Source organism: Thunnus albacares, chromosome 11 (assembly GCF_914725855.1).
Source record: "Thunnus albacares chromosome 11, fThuAlb1.1, whole genome shotgun sequence".
Lineage (NCBI taxonomy): Eukaryota > Metazoa > Chordata > Actinopteri > Scombriformes > Scombridae > Thunnus > Thunnus albacares.
Genome location: NC_058116.1, coordinates 2,135,331 through 2,151,473, shown reverse-complemented (window position 1 = coordinate 2,151,473; position 16,143 = coordinate 2,135,331). Strand labels below are relative to the sequence as shown.

At 40.2% G+C, this 16,143-nt stretch overlaps 1 protein-coding gene across 2 annotated transcripts in view; it reads right to left on the bottom strand.

Annotated features, from left to right (window-relative positions):
- Positions 1-737: 737 nt before the first annotated feature.
- itga4 (integrin alpha 4) overlaps positions 738-16,143 on the bottom strand; it is a 31,374-nt gene continuing 15,968 nt past the window's right edge. For both annotated transcript variants that reach the window (XM_044366182.1, XM_044366183.1), the window contains exons 13-29: positions 14,848-14,938; positions 14,693-14,738; positions 14,186-14,340; positions 13,655-13,809; positions 13,329-13,481; positions 11,077-11,153; positions 9,588-9,729; positions 8,818-8,919; positions 8,283-8,359; positions 7,712-7,801; positions 7,497-7,584; positions 5,884-5,991; positions 3,570-3,695; positions 3,195-3,320; positions 2,047-2,145; positions 1,618-1,737; positions 738-1,250 (exon numbers count right to left, since the gene is read on the bottom strand). In XM_044366182.1, coding sequence (XP_044222117.1) covers positions 1,152-1,250; positions 1,618-1,737; positions 2,047-2,145; positions 3,195-3,320; positions 3,570-3,695; positions 5,884-5,991; positions 7,497-7,584; positions 7,712-7,801; positions 8,283-8,359; positions 8,818-8,919; positions 9,588-9,729; positions 11,077-11,153; positions 13,329-13,481; positions 13,655-13,809; positions 14,186-14,340; positions 14,693-14,738; positions 14,848-14,938 — 1,854 coding nt within the window. In that variant the 3' untranslated portion in view covers positions 738-1,151. The remainder of the gene's footprint in view (positions 1,251-1,617; positions 1,738-2,046; positions 2,146-3,194; positions 3,321-3,569; positions 3,696-5,883; positions 5,992-7,496; positions 7,585-7,711; positions 7,802-8,282; positions 8,360-8,817; positions 8,920-9,587; positions 9,730-11,076; positions 11,154-13,328; positions 13,482-13,654; positions 13,810-14,185; positions 14,341-14,692; positions 14,739-14,847; positions 14,939-16,143) is intronic.

Here is a 16,143-nt window from a genome sequence, read left to right as displayed (position 1 = left end):
GTTTTTTTATGCACACAACAAAATGTCTTCCTAAACAGCTGCGATTTGCTGACAAACAGACTAAGCAGACAATAGATTAGAACAGTAACCACGTGTTTATCAAACTCTGGTAGTACCCAAATGAGCCCGGAGTGAAAAATGCACAGATGTTGTGCCATGTGCATTAAAAAACACTAGGTTTTGGATTCCTCTTGTACACCCAAGATGCAGCAGGGGCAGGATGCATGTTGCTGCAGGTTAGCTCACTACCCTGTTTCAGGATGAGCCACTGTCCTGTTTCCCAGCGTCAACGTGTGTCGACACTCCAGAAAAGCAGCAATTTTTCATTTGCTCCCTGGATTGGCCCATCCGGCTGCCACAGCTTGACTACTGCTACTTCTGTCTGAACAGTGTGTGTGCTACAGGCATCACATGATGCAACACGACCAGTGAGTCTGCTTTGTATCTGTGTGTGTGTGTCACTAGTGCATAAAGTGTTGATCAGCAGGTGAACAAAAATGTAGAAAACAAAATGTACACAGACAAATGGAAGGTTCTCCAGAGAACTATGAGCCAATCAGAGGCCATGTTTCCATCCCCTGAGATCAAAGCTCACCAGAAAGTTGCTTCCTTTGGTTTACTTTTTCCAAAAGAGTCAGAATGAAGGTCATCAATAACATGATGTCACAACCAGCAAGCCCAAGGCCTTCTGATTGGTCCACATTTGATTGTTTCACTTCCCTTTTTTGTTGATCCTCCATTCATTGCTGCAGCCTTTTCAAGTCTTTTAGCTGGTCTGTATTTGTGAAGGCACATCAGGCATGTTGCACATTAGTTGAAAAGGTCAAAGGTCACGGCCGTTTTCAGGTATGTTCAGAAGAAGTTCACTTGAGACATTTTATCATCTATCACACTCACAAAGGTCTGTGTTGAAACTAGCTGGGCTGCCTTGTTGTGGGCGTGACGTCAAACCTTCTGACACAGCGGGAACACATTTCATTGGCCCATGACGTTCATCTGCAATAGTTTCTATAGTTTTGGACAAATTGGATTGCTGTATTTTCTTACACAGCACTCCCTTCATGGCATCCATCAGCACATATGTCATTTAAACTGTTGCACAGTCACCATGGGAACTCCACCTTATGGTCAGAGGTCATGTTCAGAGGTGGTTAGGAAGTGCTTTCGCGTTTGTCGCTTTTAGGAACGTAATCCCAGCTGTCTCTGTTGAACTCCTCTGTCTTCTGGAAGCTCCTATTAAAGAAACCAGCCTGAGACAGAGACAGAGACAGACAGACAAGGAGACACAGGAGGGAGAGGGAGACATAAAGTCACATAAAGTCAAGAAATGTGCGATATACAGCAGTTTATCAGTGTATTATATTGGCATGCGTATGAAAAATGGTATTGTTTTACAAGTAAAGCAACTTGTTCACATTCGAAGCATCTTTACATGAGAGCCCTGCTGATGCACTGGCACAGTAAATATTATCACACAGATATTAGCAACAAGAAATTGCAAAGGAGAAAAAACAAAGATTTGAGGTAATTTAGAAACAGTGTCACCATTACATAGATTGTCCACCAGAGAGCACTGACAAGTTGATATTTATTATTATTATATATACAATTATTTACCTTCCACAGACACCAGATGAGAGCAGCCAGGATCATTATACCCAAAACTAAACTGATGACGATGATGAAGACCTTCACCATTGTTGAGGGTTTCTGGGTAAAATGAGCTTCCACCACCACCTTGAAATGTACAACATACAATACATGATCCTTAGTAACAATTAGAATATACAGGACAGCACTTTAGGATTACTTTAACATTCAACAACTGCAACTCCCATAAGGCTTTGATAGTACTGTGTGAGCTGCAAAAATAATGCAAGTTGCTTATTTTTTTATTATCTAGTTCAGAAATAGAAACCTTGATGAGGAGAGAGTTGCTGATGATGGTGGTCCAGTCTGACTCACTCTACAGTTTTTTATTGAGCTGTAAGATCTTTGTTTTGATCGGTTAAGCTTTGGATTGCGATTGGATGCAGAGTGTTATACCTGTGCCTCAGGTTGTTCGTGGATCACGGTGGTGTGAGCATCTTCTCTGGGAGATGACATCATTGCTGTGCTCTCCAACATCATGATACCCTGACGACCCTGAGACAGAGACATGCAGACAGACGTTTGTTTTTGTCTTCATCTGTTACTCTAAATGTAAGACATTTTGGTTATGTTTTTTACTGCCTTAAAAGTCAAACAAATTTAAAATAACAAAACAGATAGTGAGGCATCAGTAGAAACAAGACAGCCATGTTAGCAGCTCTGTGAGGCTGTACTTAGTTACGGTGGTTGAGGTAAATGCTAACATTAGAACGCTAATAAACTCACAATGACGATGCTAAACATGCTGATGTTTAGTTGTTGTTCTGTTTACCATGTTCACCATCTTAGTTTAGCATGTTAGCATGCTAACATTTGCTAAATACCACTAAACAAAAAGTGCAGCTAAGCCTGATGGAAATGTCATTAGTTTTTGGTCATAAACTTAAGTGTTGGACAAATTAAAATTGTGACCTAATGATGGCTCTAGACTGAAAAGTCGCAATTTATCCTGAGGGGGACATGAATGTCTGAACCAAATTTCATGTAATTCATCCAATATTTGTTCAGACATTTCACTCAAAAACCACAAATGTCAACATCAAGGTGGCACGAGAGGAACAGTCAGATTAATCCTCTGGCCACCATGAATGTCTGTACAAAATTTTGTTCCAAGCCATCCAATGGTTGTTGAGATATTTCAGTCTGAACCAAAGTGGTGGAAGGACTGACAGAATGATAATGTCATCCCTTGATGTCATGTCACTGGTGTGGTTAAAATCACTGTGGAAGACCAAGAGAGAGAGCAAGCACAGCCTTTTCTAACATTGTTAAGTTGTTAGGGCAAATTCAACACTTCCTGCAGCTTCTTAATAAAAGCCTTCAAATTAAAAGTGCTGATTACTGATTAGCTTACTAAGTGAGTTTTTTTCACATTGGATCAGTTAAGTGAAAAGCTGCAGGAGTCAAACACACTACATACACAGTCAAGGTAAGACACCCCAAACCCCATCCCTCCTCAGAGACCAAGAAAAGTGCAGCTGAAGTGAAGTCTTAAGTGTGTTTCAAACAAGCTCTGATTCAGTTGTAATTTGTGTTTGTGTTACCGGAGCTTGCCGTAGTACAGCAGGGTTCACTTTGACCTCCAGTTGGATGGTGGCTTCTCTCCCTGCCTCCAAGTTACCAAGACGACACACCAACCGCTCACACAGATCATGATCATGGACACAGAACTGCACACACACACACACACACACACGCAGAAAAATGTTCAAGTTCATACTGTACACTGTATGTCGGTATATAGTGAAGTTGGTGCATTGATGTACTGTGACTTTTTAATCAATGAGGCAATGTTTGTACTAATGATGTAACTACCAGTGAAAACTTTGGTCTAGTATTGCATTATGTTATTCTGAGAGAATTCATTTGTTGGACTTTATTTGCTCTGTGCATGTGTGTGTGCGTGTGTGTGTGTTTACCATTTTGCGGGTGGAGCTGGAGGAGAAGAAGAAGACAAGCTGTTTGATGAAGGAAGCTTGAGGGACGTCACAGTCATCGATAACTGAAATAGTTGTGTCACTGATCGAACACACACCGTGAGACGACTGCAGAGGGAGAGAATGTAGGTATTAATATTGCACACTGTTGTACCACTGATGTCATAAATGTGCTGGGACCACTACTATAACCACAACTTCTACATCTACTGCTAATACTACATCAACCACCACTGCTACCACTTCCCAATCAGCAACCACCATGGCTGAGTGTTGAAGCCAATACTCAAATTCCTTAAAGAGTAATAAAACCCCCACGTCCAAAAATCTGTGTGAAGCCTGGAATCTGCTGGTTCATTGAGCATCTCATAATCACTACTAGGAGTCTCTGAAAGTCAACATGAAGACTAAAAACAGAGTGTGAGAGTGTTTTGGGGGGATTTTAAGTATTTAACCATGGTAGCATTTGAAATGCAGAAAAAAACACCACTTTTTTATGTGTATAGAAAAAAAGCATATATGAGGAAAATATGTTACCACAAGAAATGAAGAGCCCATAGCTTTTTTTTTTATTGTAAGTAAACACTGACAAGCCACTTGTGGGCCATAAACAATAGGCTAAATGTATATACAGTTTAAAATGCTGTGTGAAATGATCCTATCAGCCTTATTCAACCGTATTGTTTTACAACAGTAATACTGCCTTGTGTTTCACCTTTTGTGCAATTTTGAACAGGCAGCAGGTCCACCAGAACATTATTCAGTTTTTACCAAATCTTTTATCAATGTCTTTGTCATTAGTGAATGACAGTGAATGTCTCTGCCTTCTCTGCCATCTCCTGACGACTACTAACAGGTTAGTGATTCCTACATTAAGAAGGTTGATAGAATGATTTTACTCTTTGTCCTAAAATTAGGACCAAAAGTACCTCAAATACTTTAAATAGTAATTTTTGGCCAGTTAAGAGTGATTTCCTGGCCTGAAATACTTGATAAATACCTTGCTGTGGTTTCTCAGCATCAGTTTTTCAAAGTTACTTTGGCGTTTAATGAATTTTACGGCTACAGTTCCTCTAACGGCCACTAGATGCTGCTCCAAGAAAATTCTGAATGTTCTCAAGTGAACGGGAAACTCCCCAGCTTGTCTGGGAACAAAATCAGTAGCGAGCTGAAGTGATACCAGAAATTCCAGGCTCTGTTCCAGAAGAAGAAAAACTTCATTCAAAATCCCACTGACATTTGTAATAACGCAAATGACTAATAATCCATAACATGAACATAATCTTAACATAGCCGTACTCAACAGTATGTCATGTGGTTCACTTTATATGTCTACATAAGGACGGGAATGTCTTTAAAAAAAGTAACATCATTGTTTATTCAGTATTTCTGTTTTAAGCAGCCTTTAATGAACATTTCTCATTAGCTACTAGACCACTGCAGATTAAACGTCAAGGCTTTCAAAAGAGGAAAGTCCATGGGAAAGTGTATGGCTCTCAGTTCAGACATGTCTGTAATAACAGCAGAACACAAAGGAGCAAACAACTTTTTAAAGAGCAAAGATTATGGCTAACAAGTTGAAAAATGTCTTGAGAAGAGAGTGTTGGTGGATATTATGGATATGGAGGAGACCCAAGTTATGATGATCAAAGTAACCACACTGCTGTGGCTGTAAATTTTCATGGAAGCTGTAGTTTTTTGCATGCTTGCAAAGTAATCATTTAACTAACATCACACATGTTTCAATTTCTAATAGCAAGTGCTGTAGTGGATGGAAAGTAAACCCCAGGAACAGGCTTCATTGTTTTCAGAAAGACTGATGAAAGAAATGCTGAATGAGAGATTTCACTGAGTTATAGAAGCTAGCGGAGCAGACGCTAACCCGGACATGACGTCAGGACTGCAGCTTTCTATACACTGTGTTCTGCAACAACTTCAGGTCTCAGTAGATGATGTTGTTGTATGAAGAAGACTGTTTGAGGCGTCTCAATCTATCACACTCAGTTATGGTGGTTTCTGCTTGCTCATCTAACCTCACCAACACAGGCTCCAGTTACTGACAAAGATGCTGGTAATCAGTAAACCAGATCTCCAAACTGCAGACTTCATAACATCCTTTCAGAAACCTGTGAGGGACCACACACACGGTACTGGAGCTGCTACTAATAATTGCTATCATCATTGATTCATTTGCTGATTATTTTTCCAATTAATCCGTAAAAAAATGTGAAAGGGTTATATTATTGATTGTTCTGTTGTCACTACTGATACTGCTGGGAGAAGCAGTGCCATGTACCTGCCAGTCGACCACTTGCAGAAGTCTGTGTGGGTAAGGTGCGAGAGTCTTCGGCAGCATGATGTCAACCACAGTATCTACTGACCTGCTGGGACCAGAGTTTAACACCTGCAGATGGACAGACAGGGAGAGAACAGATAACATTAGAGAAAACATTAGAAAATGTAATGTGACTCTTTGCCTCCTTTCAATAATGCCAACTATGGAACCAAACTCCCTGATAGGGGCTGTACTCTCTATCTAGGGGTGACATGAACCATTTGGGAATGGAGACAGAGAGAAGAAAGTCAACCTCATTAACTCAAACTCATTTTATCCAGAGATGCTGAAGGCTCTGGATATTGTTGGTCTGTCTCTATAGACATTCCTCTTCAATGTCACATGGAGGTCAGTGAACTAGCAGACAGCATGATGATTTACAGAGATACTTAATAGGTCATGAGAGGTTGTCCATCAAGTCTACATGTATTTTTGGACTACGGGGGTTGCGGTACTGTAGCAATATGGAGTGCTGTACAATCTATCCTAGTATAAACAGAGTGAGAGCTGTATCTTCATTCTTGGCATCATGTCAAGCTTGTTCTCAGTGAGCTGAAGCTGTATTTTGTTACTGATACTGAAGAGACAGCTGAGGAGAAAACACCCAATTTGGTGACTTCAGGATAGCTTCTCTGCTTTTTGCCAAATATTCAGTCCTGCTGTATTTCTCAGTCCCGGCAACCACCTGCAACTTTACAGATGTGTTCAGACAACATGAGGGAAATTTTAGAGACGTGGTGATTGCATATATAGTCAATGGAAAGACAAAACTAGATGCCAAGTCACCCAGAATGGCTCAAACTGAAGTGAAGATGAATTGATTGAGGGTGAAAATATTTCAACTTCAGTGAAAATATGCATTCACCCCACGCTTTATGAGTTGCTGCCGAGCTCTGAGATGGGTCAGAGTCTGAGCTAAACAGAAACACACACACACACACACACACAAAGTGGGTGCATCCATTTCTAGCTAGCTTACAGCTAACATCTGTACAGTTGGCTGTTTGGGGCGATGAACATGGACTGTACAAGTTACAAATTTGCACGAATGACATTAGGTGAAAATTCTCTTGGCTTTAAGATGATAAATTCAGTTGGCTTTCTGTCTGAACACACCTTAAGGCCATGCTACTCTGCTGGGAAATAGTGGATTACTCGCTTAAGATAGGAAGCAAGCTGCTATGCCAAGTGAAATAAATTGTGAAGGTGAATTGGTGCAACGTTGGCAGTCATGCAGGTGTTGTCCTGGACTGTTGTGATGAAGAAGGTAGCTGAGCCTTTTCCAGTTGGTTCCATTCTAACCTATGGTCATGAGCTCAGAGTAGAACTGCTGCTCCTTCATGATAAAAGGAGCCAGTTGTGGTGGTTTGGGCATCTGATTAGGATACCTCCAGGAGGTCTTCCTGTGGAAGTATGCTGGCCAGGGCAGACAAGGATTATACTTCCCATCTGGACTTGAAAGAGCAGCTGCAGGATGTGACGGTGGAGAAAGACGTCTGGGCTATTCTCCTTTGTCTGCTGCCACTGTGACCTGAGCTGGATAAGAGGCTGGATGGCTGAGAGTGGATTTGTACCTTGTAAGTGTAGTTGAATCTCTCAGTGTAGCAGTTGACTGGAGTCAAGTCTTCGTCTCCAAACACAAATGAGGTGGGAGTCACAAAACTGCAAACAGACAGACAGTTTTACTTGCAACATCTGCAGCCTCAACAGGAACACATGTCCCACATGTCCAACAGCAGCAACGTTTAATTGGAAAGTGAGTAATAGTACCATATTACTGCTGACTCACCCGTGGATGTTGACGTTAACTCCATATCTGAGAGGAAGAAGCAAACTGACCGAGTTGTCATGGAGATAGTCTTCCCACTCATAGTTGTCACTGAGGAGGAAATAAATTTAACCCAATTAACCTGCAAATGTCACAGATGGACTGAATCATTGCAACTATTTTATATAACTTTGTAGTCTGCACGGCGAAAAATGACAAACTGAATACAACCTCAGAAAAATCATCTTGTTAAAAATGTATTTCAATAATAATTCAATTTCACGTGGGGCCTTGCACATTCCATCCATCCAAATACAGCAATTGATCAAATAAGTAGAATAAGTAGATAAGTAGGATTTTATTCTGTTCAGTCCTGATTTTCCTGCAAAATTTCCCTTTAAGTTTGTTTTCTGACTCAACAAATTAAAACAACTGCAACAACAATGTAACACTGTTTAAAACATTCCTCAAAATGAGCAATTTAACTTTTGATACTAAATGTGAATGTTTCTGTAGTTAAAATTGTTGCTCATGTAAATGTTTTGAGTACTTAATTCATCTCTGGGGACGGGAGAAGGTGGCGTGTCCTTACCTGCTGGTGTTGGTGCGAATGATGATGTCACCAGGTGTGCTGTTCTGGTTAACATCCAATAGGAAGCTGATGTTGATCTACAAGAAAAAGGAAACTCAGTGATTTCTAACGTTTTTTTTTTTTTTTTTTTTTTAAATATCTCAGTTTTCATCATCATTTAATATCAGATTTATTTTGATCATTTTTGCATTTCCCTGCTTCACTATAAACTTTCTGTTTTGCCCAGTTGAATCAACACGATCATATTAAACAACAACTTTTTACATTATGCCTTAAAATTGCTCCTATGTCCTTTTCTGAGAGGAACTCAGATATTTCGACATTTTTTTTCACAACGTTCACTGTGAAAAAATACTGTGACAAAGGAAATGCAGCAAATACCTGCTGATGAGACAAAAGCTGGAGAACAAAAAGTACAGACACACTGGATCTGATCTTTGACCTCTACACCGCAGACAGTTTGGAGTTAGACTGAGCTGAGGATCAGTATTAGCTGCCTGTATTTTAAATAACAGTGTGTGATTGTGATGTTTACCTGGGCGTGGGCCGGGAGGACGAGGCCGGAAACACTGCAAACAACGCCAACCGTTGTACTGTTGACATCCTGTGTGACATCACAACTCACCATGTTGTCCTCCTGCACATACACAAACACACACACACAGTTTATTCATGTGTACTTTATTTAACCACTTATTTGTGTTGTTAAAGTTACAATCCTTAAGATTGTCATAAAATCAAATCTCATTTTTGATACTGTTTATGGTCGTCATTGTTTTTAAAGAATAGCCATTCCGTGTATTTAGATTCCGTAACTTCCATTTCATATAGTAGTTTTCATTGTTAGTGGCAGAGTCCACCGTGCACACTCATTGATATCAGCCTGGATGTTAACTGTTAACTCTCCTACAGCCACATCAGAACTGTATCAAATTACTGCTAATGCTAAGCTTCTGTTGCTGCTACACATTAAATGCCAAGGCGGCTCTTATTGTGAAGTGGTCATATGTGTCATTTTGGGCATTTTTTGACAGCAGATCAGTTTTAGATGTGGATATCAGATTGCGGTTGTTCATAGCATAATGGAAAAAGAATGACTGATTTCTTTTATTTGGCTTCCCTGTAAACAGATACACCAGTTGCTCTTCTGTTATATTTCTGATAACAAGTGTTTGCTGTAGTATTAAACCGTACTTGCTGTTACCATCAGTAACCGCAGGTGTTGCCAAATCAATCAGGACTGAAATCATAAAAATTATGATTTTAAAACTGATCAATCAGCTTACTCAGGCTGTTTAAACTCACGTTCTGCAGTACTTTGATGTAGTGGATGTTGTCGGGGAACCGGAGCATCAATTGCGGCAGGAAGGCGTCATCTCCAGAGTTCAGCAGCGAGGCGTTCAACATGATAGTCCGTCCAGAGCCAAGAGCAAAATACTGCTGCTGACTAATGACAACAACAACACTTAGACTGGGCAATAGAAACAAGAAGCACTCACAGATATAGAGAGATTTCCTCAATAAGAAAATGAGAAACTTTGATATACTGTTTATAAGTTGCATTGCTTGACAACTTACTTGCAACTAATCACATCACATATACAAATGTATTTGTAACCAGTCATGTCCTTTAGGAGTAGACAGCCCACTTCCCAAATAGGCAGAATAGGCTAAGTTAGCATTTTGGCACCAAAGTCTATTAAAAAGATGAGAGAGACTAGCACACAACAGACAGCTCAACAGTCACAACAAGTTTAAACGTAAAGATGTTGTGGACTGCGGCTATCCTGAATGTTTTAGTGTCCTAGGTGTACTCTCATTCAAAACCCATCTCTAGTGTTGTCACATTCGTTATGTCATTGAGAAATGTCATTTTATTGACATTCTCATGTCTGAGTTAAATGTGAAGCTACAGCCAGGAGACAAGGCTGAGCTTAGCTTATCATTAAGACTGGAAACAAGGGAAAACAGCTAGCCTGCCTCTGTCCAGAGAGAACACAATCCACCTAGCAGCCGCTCTAAAGCTCACTAATTAACACGTTATATAGAGTTTACTTAAAAGGTACTGCTAGAGGGATTTTTGTGACCTTTGGTGAGAGCAAGGCTAGCTGTTTTCCCCAGGACTGTTTCCAGTCTTTATGTTAAACTAAGCTAACCTGGCTGACTCACTTTCAACAAGAAATTGAACAAGTGTATTTCCACAAATGTCAAACTATTCCTGTAAGCACAGATCTAGCTGTTTCCTCTTGTTTCCATTCTTTATGCTATGCCACACTAAGGTAACCATCTCGTGGCTGCTATTTCATACTTAACACACAGATGTGAGAGTGGTATCATTCTTCTCATAAAACTCTCTGCAAGAAATTGAATAAGCATATTTCCCCAAGATGTGAAACTATTGAAAAGATAGACTTCTTTGCCATATCACCCAGCCACAACAAACACATAAAGAATGACAGCATGGTCCAGCCAGAACTAAGATCAAGATCATTGCTCTAAATAAATCTCCATCAATTAGCCAGCAGCTAATTTGCAACATGTGTTAGCCATTTTTGGAGAACTGAATGGCTTAGTTTGGATTACATTGTACGGATAGTACAATGCAAGAGAAGCCTATCACTTCTGTGTGACTTATATATTCTAACTGGACTAATAAAGTACAACAGGCATCAATCCTGCTGAGCTGAGAACTGGTGTTTTTTCTGTCTTTCTCTTTCACTGTGAATCACACAAAGATCCCTGCTGTGTGTGTGTTTGTGTGTGTGTGTGTGTGTGTGTGTGTGTGTGATCTTACTGTGGCAGCACGAGTTGAGCTGACAGCTGCATATTAGTCGAACAGTTCACCAGAGAACAGGAACGAGCAAACTGTGTCTGAAAGAGAGAAAGACACAGAGAATTTATGGATGACATCAATCATACTGAATAGAGCAGTTATGATGACATTACAGTCAGCTCCTGCGACCTCCGTCTTATATATGTTGAACAATGCACTGATGACTACCTCCCACCCTCACACTGCACATTCCTACATGTTAACTTTTCCTCCTCTGTTGTTATGAGTCAGTGGGACATGGTGTGGAGACAAAGAGGAAGTATGTTGGTTAATGTGCTGCAGATGAGGTTGTGCAGCTGTAAACACATCTGGATTAGCAGGAAGTCATTATCAGTGTCTGTGGTGGAGCTGACATCTGATTAGCGGCTTCCTTCCCTTTAGAACAGATCAGTTTGATGTCAAACAGAAAGATATGACAGTGAAGCTTCCTCCATCAGGAAATGATGGGTTAATTATATCATTATTCTTTAGAACAGTACACATACAGAATGGTATATTTCGTAGTAATTGTACATATAAGTAAACCAGTGCATATGAGTAAATATAAACCAACCTAGAATTTAACTGGAAGCAAGTATTCATTTCTAGTTAATAGTCACCACAAAGTGCTTGTATAAAAAGATAAATACTTAGTAATAAAGGAGTTAAAGGACCAGTGTATAACATAGTGGCATCTAGCACTTATATGGTATGCACCTTAACCATTAGGCCACCAGGGCACCCTGTATTGCCTTACTAATGAATAGATTGTTAATCATTTTTGCATTTTAAAGGTGCATTGTGTAGAATTTAGTGGCATCTAGCAGTGAGGTTGCAGATTGCAACCAACTGAATATCTCTCCCCCTCCTCTTCCAAGCGTGTAGGAGAACCTACAGTGGCTGCAAAACTAGTGAAAAACACTAGAAAATGCTAGTGTTTGGTTTGTCCAGAGAAATGCGGTGGTGCAACATGGCGGGCTCCTTGGATGAGAACCTGCTCTCCATGTAGATATAAAGGGCTCATTCTAAGCTAACGAAAACGCATTGATCCTTATTTTCAGGTGATTATACACTAATTAAAACATACCTATGAATATTGTATTCCATTTCTGCCAAGGCTGTTTTGCTAGATGCCACTAAATTCTACACACTGTACCTTTAATAGCCTAGACCTTTAAAGAGTTGATACTCTGGGCAGTTATAACGAGTTAGGATCTGTATATTAACTTACAGCACAAACAAAATAACTAATTATAATATACAAACTCCTCATATCCTCTCTGTATATGTTATATTAACTTCTGGTAGTGGTACTAACTCCATAAGCTATATTTACATTATCACAGAAAAAAAACTCTTGGATTTCTTCCACAGTTGAGAATCTTCTCCCTTTCAGTCCCATTTTTAGTTTCACCGAGCTGTAGACATATGCTACCCAGCGGCAAATCTGACATCTACACCCTGCTCCTGTGCTATGGATGGCTTCTGAGAATTTTTGGGTTCCCCCTCGTATGTATGCAAGTATTTGCAGATTGCTATTCGCCAACAGGAAACTGCCCCAGACTCCGCCTGCCCCACAGAATCCTGTGCGGAGCAAAACGGCAAGAGTTTTGTTTATTTCCGTTACACTGTAAACAGCATAAGTCCTTTCACATCCTCATTTTGCTAACCCCTATTGTTAGGCGAGTACTGTATTACTTACTCATAAAAAGGATATGGCTGGAGATTTTCTATATTCAAACCAACAATGTACTTATCCTACTTACAAGTATTGTGTGTGTGTCCAAAGCCATGTCAGTGATCCACACTGTTGCTCTGGGTGACATGTTCATTGGCCCCGAAGAGTTTGGGTATATTAGTTTAGTTAGAAACAATTCCAAAGACTAATAACAGTGATCATGTTTTCAGTCTCCAGAAGAGTAGTTCTGTGTGAGGCAGACAACACTGCGCATGTGTGGGAACGCGTTTCCATTTACAGAGCTAGCCAGTACCTGATTGGTGTTAGTGCTAGTCAGTATCTGATTGGTGTTAACGCTAGCCAGTACCTGATTGGTGTTAGTGCTAGCCAGTACTTGATTGGTGTTCACACTAGCCAGTACCTGATTGGTGTTAGTGCTAGCCAGTACCTGATTGGTGTTAATGCTAGCCAGTACTTGAATGGTGTTAGTGCTAGCCAGTACCTGATTGGTGTTAATGCTAGCCAGTACTTGAATGGTGTTAGTGCTAGCCAGTACCTGATTGGTGATGGTGTTGAGGTGTCCTGCGCTCTGCTGCAGAATGGGTTTTAATGGAGGAAAGGTTTTAGAAGTGGCTCTGTGGGTTTTTGTCTCTTTGAGACTGTAGGAAACCTCAAACCGCACAGGAGTAAAAATGTCCCTCACGTCTTTCTGTGGGTATATAAAACAGGAAGAGAACATTAGCATTAACATGTATTAATCCCATATGAAACTTATTCACTGTATGTTCTGCATGTGTGTGCGTGTGTGCATGCGTGTGTCTGTGTGTGCAGTTGTCTGTGTTTGTATGTGTGTGTGTGTCTGTGTGTGTCTGTGATTATTACCCTTTGGAAAGCCACATGTGTTTTACAAGTGAGATGGCCATGTCGTGCTCTCACATGACCCCTTGTGATATTGGACGACCCATTACCATGGAAATAGAAACGATGAGGGAAGGATGGCTTATGGAGGAGGTCAGAGGTCAAATTATACTGAAGATCTGCGGAGAAGAGGAGAGAAATGGTCTTAAGTCAGTGTCATACACTGTGTAAAGTGGGATTAACCTATAAAAGTAAGTTCAACAGTTACAAATTTGGGGAAATATGCCATTTCACTTTCTGGCTGAAAGTTAGATGAGGAGCTCAATACCACTCTCACGTGGTATTTACTAGTTTTTCCATTTTTTATCATAAGCTAACTGTCCCCTGGACATGTAGCTTCCTATTTACTATACATATACACATTCATATTTACTATGAGAGCGGTATCAATCTTCTTATCTGACTTTCCCAAAATGTCAAACTATTCCTTTAAACATAAGCAGGTTGGAGCTCAAATTGGAACTTGAGTTTTATATACTTGATGGTTGGGTTTACCTATAGCTCCTCTGTAGTGTTTGGAGCTAACACTGAAACAGACGGTAACATTGAAGCAGACAGTTGGAGTCTTGTGTTCACTGCACAGTGCCAGCCGCTGATCAATCTGCTCAGGCAGAGTCAGAGACGCCTCCACCCGAACCACCGGACGGGTTCTACAGCACACAGGACACATTCAGAAAAATGATCACAGCATCAGCAGCTGTCTGAAATGAAATGCCTTCTTATAAATTTTATAACTGGATTGAAAACAATAGATAATTTTATTTTTACAATCGTTAATTTGCTTTTAGCAAATCTTTTCTCTAAGTGAGGATTTTCATCTACAATAATTTCAGCAGATGTTGTGAAATTGTTGGTTAGCCAATTGTCGGATGTCCTGCTTCCCCTGAAGTATCATTTCCTTCAAAATGAGCTAAAATTAGAATGTTTGCTTCCTGTGCACCTTTCTGAAAAAATGACACTACTACAACCGGAACATATCTATGTCCTGCAGTGTTGTTTTACCTGAGAACCACAGCTGAATCAGAGAGGAATGCACCGACCGCCACATCTGCAGAGACAAGGAGAATTTAACCTGGTTTACAGCAAATCAAATGAGAGCAGAAATGTATAATACAGTAGATGTGACACAGGAAAAAGGTTGTGACAGTTCAGCTTACCTTTGTAGCCATTATCATCAATGTCAATGCCAGAGCTCAGTGACTGGCCAAACATCCTGAGGTCATGACCCAGGGTGGATCCAGTAATCCTCTGAAAACACAACACATGTTGGATATCACAGAATAGATGGTTTGACAGACAGGTGCAACACAGTAGTGGACTCAGGTAGGAACCATCTACTGTGTGAACAATAACAATTTGGAATTGAGAATCTTACAATTTTCAACGATTTGGGAAATATGCTTGTTTGCTTACTTGCCCCAAGTTAGATTGAAGATCAATACCACTCTCATATCTTTCTATTAAATATGAAGCTACAGCCAGGTGGAGATGGTTAGCATTAAGACTGGAAACAGGTATATAGCTAGCCTAGCTCTTAGTGAATTAGCTATATATATATAAAAACTGAAGTGTAATAACTATGTTGTGTTTCTACGGGGACAGCCAGGCTAGCTTTATTCCCCTGCTTCAGATATTTGTGATAAGCTAGGCTAACCATCTCCTGGCTGTAGCTTGATATTTAACAGACAGATATGAGAGCTGTATCCACACTTTTTTAAAGGTTCTATATGTAAGAATAAGAAATTCCTTCTCATTAGTGACGACAATGGCCATTAAGTGAGCTGTAGTCACCATTCTGTTGCAGTTGCAGGTGATGTCTTTTTCTTCACTGTGTTTCTGAAAAGCATCTCTCAAGCCCCCTGTCAACACAACAAAAATGGTGCTAGAAACGCCCTGAAGATATTAGCTCTCCAGCTAATGACACAGCTAGCTGCGTCTGTTGACCACAACACATTTCACAACATAACACCCCCCCCCCCTATATAGCTATGTTCTGCTATCACTCGGGAGTGGTCAACTTGTCATTGCTGGGGTGTTATGTTGTGAAATGTGTTGTGGTCAACAGACGCAGCTAGCTGTGTCATTAGCTGGAGAGCTAATATCTTCAGGGCGTTTCTAGCACCATTTTTGTTGTGTTGTTGTGTCATTATGCCAGTCTTTTGTTGACATAAGCACTCCAGAGTGCACAAAAATGTCACATTCTTTGGATTTTCATGGTAAATCCGGCCTGGGTCCTTCACATAGAAATCAGTCCACAGGCTGTTACAGACAACCAAGAAATTTTTTAAGTTCCGTTACAACACGTTCACTCATTGGCAATAAAAAACGATTTATACATGTAAATTGCTTCAAAGTTCTTACATATAGAACCTTTAAGAACATGTTTAACAAAAACTTTAACTTTTTTAAAACTGATTTAAATGTTTACATTTTTTATCAAGCCCCATACTGAC